General features: G+C 36.6%; 1 protein-coding gene across 1 annotated transcript; it reads left to right on the forward strand.

The window, feature by feature from the left end:
* The first annotated feature begins 270 nt into the window (after positions 1 to 270).
* On the forward strand, positions 271 to 8544 carry LOC112499812 (splicing factor 3A subunit 2-like). Its single transcript, XM_025103087.1, has 7 exons — positions 271 to 445; positions 530 to 699; positions 3429 to 3505; positions 4600 to 4665; positions 6726 to 6800; positions 6877 to 6951; positions 7887 to 8544. Exons 1-7 carry the CDS (start codon positions 294 to 296, stop codon positions 8241 to 8243), a joined length of 972 nt encoding a protein of 323 aa, XP_024958855.1. The 5' UTR covers positions 271 to 293; the 3' UTR covers positions 8244 to 8544.
* Positions 8545 to 11585: the final 3041 nt, after the last annotated feature.

Raw genomic sequence — 11585 nt, forward strand, 5'->3', positions numbered from 1 at the left:
ATTCTACGAATCAAACGGTCCCTAATTCTTTTGACAGATTTCATTCCTTAAAAAATAAGAATGTCACGTTGGATGTCTCTGGAACATGAATATTAGATTATGTGAGTTTCTAGGATTTAATATTAAAATATGATTAAATATAAGTAACATTTATTTGTCTTTGTCATAGGGGCTGAAAGTGGATATTGCTTATAGTTGAAGGACTATTTGTGTGGTTTCTGGAAAGGGACTCTGCTTATCAGTTCCGAACAGATTTGAAGTAGCAGAGACTATTGGAAGCAAAACCGAGAGAGATGGACCGAGAATGGGGTTCGAAGCCTGGGAGCGGTGGCGCCGCCTCCGTCCAAAATGAGGCTATCGACCGCCGTGAGCGGTTGCGAAGGCTAGCTCTTGAGACTATTGATCTTGCCAAAGATCCCTATTTCATGCGCAATCATCTCGGAAGGTAAACCCTAGGATTTTTTAATGAATACAATGTGTATATTAGTATTTTTCGGATGAATGAACGTCTAGGGTCTTTATCTTGCAGCTATGAGTGTAAACTGTGCTTAACACTGCACAATAATGAAGGGAATTACTTGGCGCACACACAGGGGAAACGGCATCAGACTAATTTGGCTAAGAGAGCTGCTCGCGAGGCGAAAGATGCGCCTGCACAGCCTCAGCCTCATAAGCGTAAAGTTAATCTCCGCAAGACAGGTAATATCGTTTTGTTGCTAACTTGCTATATTTGGGTATGTTCTGTAATTGTAACTTTTCTCTCAGTTTTGAAGTTAAAAATTAACTCATGTGACTTTGTGACTTCGAGAATTGATAATGTTATGATTTTAGATCAAAACGATATTATACTCAATCATGACAAGGTTCATTTTGAAAACAAAAATCTAGAAACATCCATATCAATTTCAGTTCTGAAAAAAGGTTGCAACTTCAAAAGCTGCAAGTGGACTTTGTGATGGAGGGAACAATGCGTTCAACTTGCTAAATATTTTTAGTCTGAATTGTTAATTAAAAATTCAAGTTCCATATGCCCAAAAGTTTTGAATGAAGTGTTAGTGTTGCATGTTTTTTTTATCGTATTCACCCTTTTGAGAAAGAGGTCTAAGGGGGGATTTAAGTACGAGAGAGGGTGTACATGCACCCGCTCTATCGTGCCTACATAGTGGAAAAAGATTTTGGTGTCTTAGAGGTACATCCGCTTTAAATTGATGTTGCTCGTCTAATTAAACAAAAAGTGGTTGTTGCCTACTAGTAGAGAGTCTTTGCATGTGGTATTAAAGGTTACAAGTTTGAATCTCATTAGTGGTTTTTTAATTTTTGGCAACAGCAATAGAAAAGATGTAAAAAAAAGGAAAACCCCCCTTGTATAATGCAAAAAACCATTTGTTTGTCATTTTTAATGAAAAAATATTTTTATAATTAATTTTTGTTTTATTTACTATTATGCTAATTATTTTGTGCACCCGTTTGGATTTTTTCTGGATCCACCTCTGAAGAGTTTCCTGGTTTATTAGAGTGTGAAGATGACATGAAGTATCTTGACTTCACTATCACCACAAGAACTACACTTTATAGAAACTCCTAGGGTTATATCCTGGAGGGGAAAATATCGAAGTTCTTTTAAGTGGTTTCGGAAAAAGTAGTATTTGAATTAGTTGAATAAGGTGATATGAAAGTCCATGGTTTACCATCAGCACTGTTGGTTTTCTTATCTTCGAATTATTATTTTAGTGGTGAGCATGACAGTCTATTAGGTTTGTTGATTTTGGTTGGAACCTTCTTCTTGGAGTGTTCAGACTTGGGAGTAACTCATTCATTGTGGGCGGTCATGATACCTGTCTAACTCATGCATTGAAGATGTAGGTGATAATTCACAGTTCTGTTGACAGTAGACCTTAGGATTCAGGTGAGTGCAATATGGATGTAATTTTGCTCTCATCAATCAGATATGGAAATACCTTAGACCCAGATTGTTACATACTAGTAGACAAATTACTGTGTGCTTAAATTTAAGCATCTTTCACTTGGGTGGTTCTACGCCAATTGAAGTTTTTAAATGCTCGTCCTAGTGGAACCTAGCATGTTAAGGTTTTGTGGGATAGTGAACCACGAGAGCAACTAGTCAAAAAGAATATATGATGATAAAGAGGAAAGTCTTTTTGTCAGTATCAAAGAGAAGGCATTGCTATAAAATTGGTTGATATATGAGGTATGTTTCAGGAGTTGTATTGGAAAGAACAAGTATATTTATATATATGGTATGTTCAGGAGTTGTATTGGAAAGAAAAAATATAACTATAGTGCTCTTGAAAAATGCTTGTATTGTGAGGTTATAGTTTTAAACAGTCTTACCTTATCTAAAACATGGACCTTTTTTAAAAGAAGGTTATAGGTAATAAGTTAAACAATCTTTCTAGGACTTGGAATCTTTATTGGATTATTATTAGAACATGCTTTTCATATAAGTATATATATATATATATATATGTGTGTGTGTGTGTGTGTGTATATATATATATATATCAATGATTATGAGACTTTTATTTTGTTGGAGATATTGGTGGTGAAGTCATATTACAATATAGATGATTTAGTGACCTTTTAATGCTTAATCGCCCAGGCAGGGATTAAGTAGATGCTTAAGCAGGAACATAAGCAGTTTGTTTATGTTCAGGTGGGATATACTGGGTCGGGTCAGTTTGGTTTATAAGCAGTTTGTTTAGATGCATGAATATAATGATTTGTAAATTATGTAACTACATTGATACAATGACCTGGAAAAGATTGGAAAGATTTCCTCTATCTCTAGCAAAGCCAGTTAATAATGCAAGTTGAGTAATATTGATTGATCCCTGCTTAGTTTTCTGAAATGCTTATTTCAGTAGTTAGTTGCAAATCGAAACATTTAAGGATATTAATAACCAGACAGACGTGGGCATCACAAAAATCGTAGCAATGGTTGGATGCATAATGCCATGATTGCCGTCATAGCCACTTAAGCACCCTAACTGTGAAGCTTTAGAAAACTGGTCAGTTTACATTGACAAATCTTAAGCTAGAAAAATTGTATGCTCCAGAAATTAAAATTTCTATTCATTTACCAAGACAGGCTAATTTCAAACTTCTCTGTGGGAAATGTCTACTACTTGTTGCAGTTGCAACTGAAGTGACTGCTCGTTTAGCAATCATACAACTTGGTTAAGGTCAAGTTTTTTTTTTTCTTTCCCTTTTCTTTTTTGTGGACATGTTACACAGGATTCTTGTTTGGGTTCATCTTTTCATGTTGTGGTAGGCCATATGATTTCCTTTTATATTTGTAAATGGTTGTTTTTTACATTAAAATCAACAGAGAACCTGAGTTTTCTCTAGCACTTTTCTTTCTATATTGTAACCTAAAGTGGTCTAACATCAATTGTATGGTTGTGCAGTTAAGATTGGCCGGCCTGGCTACCGAGTGACAAAGCAGTTCGATCCGGAGACAAAGCAAAGATCTCTGCTATTCCAGGTATTTATTCTTTCCATTTATTGAACAGCATTTCTCTGTTTTCACAAACTAAAATGAGCTACTTACTGAATCAACTCCTGAGGAGTTGCTTTCCATGGGATTGTCAAACAGGGTGAACTTATATGAAAATGACAACGAATTTGCATAATTTAGAAGTAGTATCGCAGACTAGAACCATAGCAATTGACAAGAATTAGCAGATGTGTTAGTGTTGCTCTTTATATCCTATAGCAGTTAGAGTGTTGCTCTTTAATTATACCTGTAGCAGGTAGAATGTTGTTCTCAATAGAATGCATATTGTTTGTCATAAGTACACATTGATTTATTTTACTTAGGTCAATCAAATCAGGATTCAAGAGCATCGACGTTTGTTTATGGAAAAAATATCAAAAGAATACAAACTTGATTTTGTCACATTGGGGGACTTGGAAATACGATATGTGTCTGCCCAAGCATTGTGCTTGGTTCAATGTGAAACTGCTCATCATCCCATACGGATTAATTTATGTATATGAAAGAGGGAAAGGAATCACAACATGGAAGACCGTTGATTTGCTTATTAGCTGTTAATTGATATCTGTAGTAAGGTAAGAAGTATCAGAAACTTGATGCTCAAAGACAAGGCTTCCTAAAATGTAATTGGATAAAGATGAATTCTCAGTCTGATCCTCTAATTTATGAGGAACTCAATGGTCGAACCATGAATTTTTATCTCCATTTTTACATGGGAAGTTTGCTGTTATTACATATTCATCATGTTTATATCTTAATCTTGTAGTTTTTTCCTTGTTGATTTTAAATGAAAACCAACAGTATCATTATTATGGCCCCTTTCCACCATGGTCATGGTTATAGGTTGATTTGGGTTTGCTGTGTTTTATGCCCCAACTAGAATACAGGTCTTACTGCTGACACTTTTAGGTTGTAGAGATGCTTATTATAATGTAAACATGTAAATGACACATTCTCCATGGACTATCTAAATTGATGTATATGCTTTTCGTTATATCCATCTTGATGATCAGCAATCCTGCACATTTGCTGCTTATTTTTCTTATGTATTTATGTATTTAGCCATTTTGTTTCAATTGCAGATTGAATATCCTGAAATCGAAGATAATACAAAACCAAGACATCGATTTATGTCATCCTTTGAGCAGGTGTGACCAATTTTTACTTTGGTATGACTATGCGGATCTTTTAACATAAAGCCAATTTCCAATTTTCCATGTGCTAGGCCTTCGGATTTATTTTGCTCCAAGCAGTAACTTTTTTTGAAAAGTGGCTACCTGCATGTTGAGATCTGTCACAACCTTGTATTCAACCTGTTGTAGATGATGCCCTATATGTGTTGTTGGGTGTGGCTGTCTGTATGTTAGCTTCATAATATATGAATTGTTTTGAGTTTATCTGGTTTTTTGTAAGCTATGTGCAAAATATGATATCATTTGATAAATGTCCTCCGTCTCAATTTTAACGGTCATTTTGATGGCACTAGGATAAAGGAAAGTTTGTTTTGCCAGTTTTATCCCAACTAACTCATGCTCCTTTTCCTTGCCTCACTCATGTAGTTTCTTTTATAAGTCGTATTAAGGTCTTGTTATCGTCCCGTTAAGTACTGTCGAGGAGGTGTATTTATTGGTTTACTCTTGGCCCTTGAGCCCATCTTATGTGCTCATTTAGTGCTACTTAAAAACCTATCACTTTTCTGCACCTCCTGATTCTTGAAGGTATTAGATCTTAGGCTAGAAAATCTGAAGCCCTGGCCTCTCTTCAGAATACATGCCAACCATAATCTGATTGTCATGCATTCCACCAATTTTGGCTGCTTATGACAGGCTAATGTATTGCACGCATCCCTGCATATTGTTGAACTTAGGCAAACTTGTAAGAGAACTGTTCCAACCATCATGTCACTTCGTGACCACTACCCGACTTGATGATCATTTTCCATCATGTCCCTATGCTGTCCATTAGGGTTCATTTAGTATGTTGATTGGACGGGCCAGAGTGAGGCAGGTGGGTGATAGAATTGTGGAAGGTTTTAGGGTTTTGATTTGACATGGATAGTTTAGTAATTTACCAATCTTGTCTCATCTTCTGATATTTGTTCCACCTATTTGGATGGGACAAAAAGATGCATTTTTTGTCCCACTCAGTACTGTATGGTCTCCTGTTTAATGTCTTGCCAAACGTGAGACAACAAGTTTTTGTTCTGTTCTGTCATGTCCCACATACCAAACGCTTCCTTAATGAACTCATTATTCACCTTTGTTGTCCGATAGCGGTCACCAAATAACCTGTGATAAACACCCGTTCTTCACCTTCTATCCCATATGTTTTGCCTATCTGATTATGTTGTTATTGGTTAAGAACAAGTGGTCACGGGTTATTTTGTTCATGATCATGTTGTGGGCATGATTTCAAGTGGATATATTCCACCTGAATTGTTGCATTATCTAGGTACATGATGACATTTTGTATTACTTCTTTTTAACTATACTAGGGTAAAATTCGCATCATGGTAAATAGTTATGTTGAACAGAAGTTACCATTTATTTGTTGACAACCAAACAGGCTATATTATCATATAAAAGTTGACCAAAAGTTATAACAAGTAATAGCTCATTGTTATCCCTTCATCCAAGAGCATGGTGGTTGTCATTATTGTTAACTAATTTAAAACTAACTGTTTAATAAAATCAAGTGTCGGAGGATATATGTTTGCAATTACCATTATGCCCTTATAATAGTTGGCATGCTTTATCTTAAGCTTAGGCTGGAGAACTTATCTGTGTCATTTTAGTCATATGTGCTTCCATTTAACTTCTTGAAATTGTTGGTTTCACTTTCTTTAAAGTAAAGCTATAGTGGTGGCCTGTGCCACCATTAGATTTGTCTATCCTAGTGTAAAAAAAATACGACCTTCCACAGTGCTACCACTGTGATTCGTTTTGTTCTACCACCGGGCGTGATCATTGCCAGGAAAATGAGAGGCTACGGTAGAGTTTTTAATGGTTAACAATGGTGAAACACAAAAACCGTTAGTGTAAATCGTGTCACCATTGGAACTGATTTCTTCGTGTTTTGTGTTTGTATTTGGTAACTACAATTAATTATTTTATTTTATGTTAGGGTAATTATTTATTGTGCCATGAGAGGAAAATAATTTGGATCCTCCTCTTACACACCCTAATGAATCTTTCCTTTGTAATGGCAGAGGGTCCAATCTTTTGACAAAAGATACCAATATCTTCTGTTTGCAGCTGAACCATATGAAACTATAGGATTCAGGGTATTTCTATCCCATCTTGTAACCATACTGGTGGATATCAATTATCGGATGCCTGACTTTGCAATTTGTTTTGTAGGTTCCGAGTACCGAAATTGATAAATCTACTCCCAAGTTTTTCTCTCACTGGGATCCTGATTCCAAAATGTTTACGGTAATCTTTACTATATTATAATTTTTTTGGTAGAAACACTTAAAAAATAACTTATTAAGCATTAGATACGGCTTATTAATTCATAATCTTTAAAAATTCAAGTTTGCAAGTTACTGTTGCATATGTATATCTTCTTACAGCTCCATGTTTGAACTCCATAAAACTAACTAATTAAGTACATGATAAATGTTTAGCCTTAGTAATATGGGTAAACTGCTCGATTGTGATAACTAAAAATTAATTCACATCCTTATTTTTAAATCTAAAATATTTTAATTATAATAAAATTCTGAATTAAAATTATACCCAAAAATTAGAATTGTATAATATATCAGTATTTTTTTTTATTAACCTGGATATCCAACCTGCTATGCGAGCCGACTAATCCCAGGGCGACCAACTGCTTCGCAGATAGCCCGGAGTCACCGCATTTGAACCTCCGTGGCCACAAGGGGATTTTTATTCCTCCTTGGATTTGAACCTGGGATCTCCTGATACTTTTGACCTTTGGAGTCAAGCTCAAACCAATCAGGCACCGCCCTTGTCGTTATGATATCAGTATTTTCCTTTTGGGGGTTTTAACCGGGTCTCCAAATTAGCAAGAAATGTTGAAACCATCACTTGTAATTTCTGTTTTATTCAAACATAAACTTCGGATATCTTTTTTTGGTGAGAAGTTGGTAATAATTTTTCATTATTGGCTTGCAATGAATTTTTATCCTGCTTACACAATTAGCAATTCATTATGCTTTCCAGTTATCCTTTATACATATGTGTGTGTGTGTACCTTCCCTCTCTAACAAGGTCAAATGGAAATATTTTTAACTTTGAAATATCGTGAATTGTTTAGATTTTGTGGAGCTAAAAGATGATCTTGAGCTTGATTTCTCTTACGAGTGTTATTTGATGTTAATGTCGTATCTACGGTTTGACAGTTGCAATTATACTTCAAGACGAAGCCTCCAGAGACAAATAAACCTCCATCAGCTGCAGCAACTAATGGAACATCAGCTCCTGGTGTCCCTCCACCACCACCTCCACCCTCTGCTCCTATGGGAAATCCGCCAAGGGGTCCACCGCCTGGTTCTTTGCCGCCACCTCCGCCAATGGGAAATGGACCGAGGCCTATGCCACCTGGTGGCAACCTACCTGCACCACCTCCTCCTCCGGTTGGTGGTGGTATGCCAAACTTTACACCTAGGCCTCCAATGCCACCACCACCACAAGGGTTTCAAGGGCAGCAAATGCAGAATCACGGGCTTCACCCACTACCACCGCTGCCACCCCAGTAATCCATACTGCATAGAAATGTAACGGAACAAATAACCGAAGTTGCTGAGTCTGCAGAACAAGGTTTCTGGGCGAGTTCATGATCCATGACCCATAGGAAAGTAGGTTCCAAATTATCAATCATGGTTCCATTTTAAATGGGAAAAAGATGCGTTTACGAAAGGTGTCACTGTATTGTTTTGTCGAGCGAGTGCTCTTTGAAACTGGACTAATAAGTCATGGTAGATGGTTAATATTGCTGCTGCCTTTGTACAGAAGACTTGAGTTTGAGTCCTTACTTTTCAGCTTAACTTTTGGGTTTCTTATATAGTTTCGACAAGGAACCAATGAACAATTTTATGAATTATTTCTTAGGTGGTGTTTTGTTTTAAAAAAAAAGCTTTTATTTTACCACTTATGTCTGATTCGGTCAGACATAAGGTAATTCAGACCGTTTTTTTTCTTTTCTTTTTAGAGTCATTTATCCCTTATTTTCCTCTTAAAAATTAAGTGATAACCTAGCCACTTATTTTCTTCTTAAAAATTAAGTGATAACATAGCCACTTATTTTCCTCTTAATCCTGAAAACTATCTAGAGAACCGATTTTTACTTCATCATTCGCTCGATTTCACCCTCCATCGTCTCTGGTGGCTTCAAATCGACCACAATTAAATCCAAATCAAGAGGGTTTTCTTTCCTATGGGTTTTTGTCACTGTGTGTTTTCGTTCCTCTGCAAACCAGTAGTTGTGCACCTTTATCCTCGTGAATCAAGGTATTTTCGTCCCTGTAGTTTTCATCACAGTAATTTCATCATGATGGAGATTTGTTTCGATTTTAAAGGTGGATTTGAGCGCTGGATTTTAGAGGAGTGGTGGTGGACGATGGTTGGTGGTGGGATGAGGGTGGAGATTAAGGATGGAAGGCTTGATCGAGAGGAGAAGGAAGAATTAAAGGAATCTTGGGAACATAAACAGAAGTGAAATCAGAAATTATACATATTCATATGTTTTGTTGGTTACAAAAGCAAACTATTGATTCAGATTTCAGACTTCAGACATTTGTTAGTTTACAAAAACAAACAGTCTAACTGATTCAGATTTCAGACTTCAACACCACCTCTTAAAAACCAAAAGTGAAATCAAACTTCAGATTTCAACATCTCTTTTAAAAAAACAAACACCTATCTTAAATTTTATCTTCATCATATCTTATCAGTTAAGTTACCTTAAAAAATTGTGGTCTCTAAAAGTCAAATTGCCAGAAAAGTAATAGTAATTGCATGTAAATGAGTCTCCATGACGCCTCCATCCCATTTAATTGACGTGTCGCCATCAATGTCATCTCCATTTGAATTGTGCATAAATATGCATTCGTTTTTTAATACTTTTATTCGTTGTAAATCATATGAACGAAAATTGAAAAATTCTAACAAACCACAATAAGTGTCTGGACATGTTTGCGACTTTGTGTATACTTTTAACTAATCTCACAGGACATGAAGTTAACTGCCATGGAAACCTCTGACGATGAGGGGACTTAAACAATGACTGTTGAGGGGCAAATTCAAAATCTTATCAGATGAACTACCCAGAAATGTTAACATCCAATGTTAGTACGGTTTATCGAGGAAATTGGCTAAGCATATGGATAACGAGTGATGGTCAGGTACAAGAGTTTTCCATCCATCCGGTAGGCGTGCGTGCCCTTGTGAACAAACACGCACACCAACCCTATGTCAAATCCACCTATGTATTCAACATAACGGCATAATCAAGTAAGATTAATTAGAAAAATGAACTGTCAATCATGTGTGCATCGTCAAATTCGGTACCCCCATGATAGATGCCATAACACACCCTCGTTGAATATTACCGCCACGATGGTTTCAAAACCGTTTCCACCGAATAAAAACGACAACAAACTCAAATTTATGGAATTATTTTCACACGGGAAATACATATGTATAGTTACATATCATAAGAATAAAATTCACCTCTTAAAACCTTACCATTTCCCATCATGTTTACGCAATCAAATTGCGACACGTATATTGTACGTATAGCGGGTGGTTTCATCCCGGATTATACCATTGAATTTATATTATCGTCATCACTACAAGTACGGAAAAAGAAAACACCACCACATATAGGAATCGGATGCAGACCAATTTTAGTTTTTGCAACATATTTTGTATTATCAGATATGTTGTCAAACGAGATGCTATTCTTTTTATCCGACAAATTGTAAAACTCGATTATACAAGAGGATAGGATCTTTAGGCTGGGCACAAAAGCTGCATTGATTTGACTTCTTTGCTTCTGCTGTAAAATACTGAGCACAGCCTGTTGGTTGCCTCTCCATCGGGGAAATCAACCTCTTCCGATCCTCTTTAAGCAGGAAGTGCGATCTGAAGGCGAATCCATAGATTCTTCCAAACTGAGGCAATTTTCGCGAAGTTCACAGAAAAATTATTGTTAATTGCCCGCTTTTCCCGAGTGTGGGAAATCAAATTGCTCATACGTATTTTCGTCACAATTTAGTATAATCTCACATGAGAGCCATTTTTGTCATTTTTCTACTATTGTTTTAGTGTATAAATTGTTTAACCAAATATATAATTGTAATGACTTATGGCATTCTGGACAAAAATAACTTTTTGTGTCCCAAAATAAATGTTCACAATGAAAAAGGAACCGGTCTTAGAAAAGTAATATTATTATATTTTTTAATTAATTAAAGAAGAATGTTATGGAGAGTCAAATCTTGTAAACTGTGGGGTTATTTGGTTTGCGGAATTCAAAGGATTTCAAGCGAATTGGAATGATCAATTTCTTTGATTAAATTTCAATTCCTTTGTTTAGTTCACATATTGAAAATTTAGGTGAAATTATACAAATTAGTGAATTTATCTTTACTTGACATAAGTGAAGGAAATTGAATTCCATCATTTTTAATTCAATTTAGCGTGTCATTGTCAGGCCCCCACCTCCCCACCCTGTCACTTGTACCACCCCACCAGCATGTCACTATTGTTGTCGTCACAGCTACCACTTTACACCCACTCAACCCCACCTCCACCAACCATCATGCCACTATTGTCATCGTCACATATATCACTACCATGTGGGATAACCCCCATGCCATTATTATCGGCATTACAACCACCCCTTCTCCGTCACCACCCAACCGTGGGTAGCGAGGGCAGGGCAATGATGGGGGTGGCGGGGGCGAGGTACGCCAATGTTACCATTGTCCTCGTCGGCTATCACCCACCTCACATACCACCACCTCTGACTACCAATATCACCATGTCACTAATGTCGTCGTTTCAGTTGCCACCCACCCCTCCCCTGACAAAGACAG

The sequence above is a fragment of the Cynara cardunculus genome (assembly GCF_001531365.2).
Source record: "Cynara cardunculus var. scolymus isolate 2C chromosome LG 1, CcrdV1, whole genome shotgun sequence".
Classification (NCBI taxonomy): domain Eukaryota; kingdom Viridiplantae; phylum Streptophyta; class Magnoliopsida; order Asterales; family Asteraceae; genus Cynara; species Cynara cardunculus.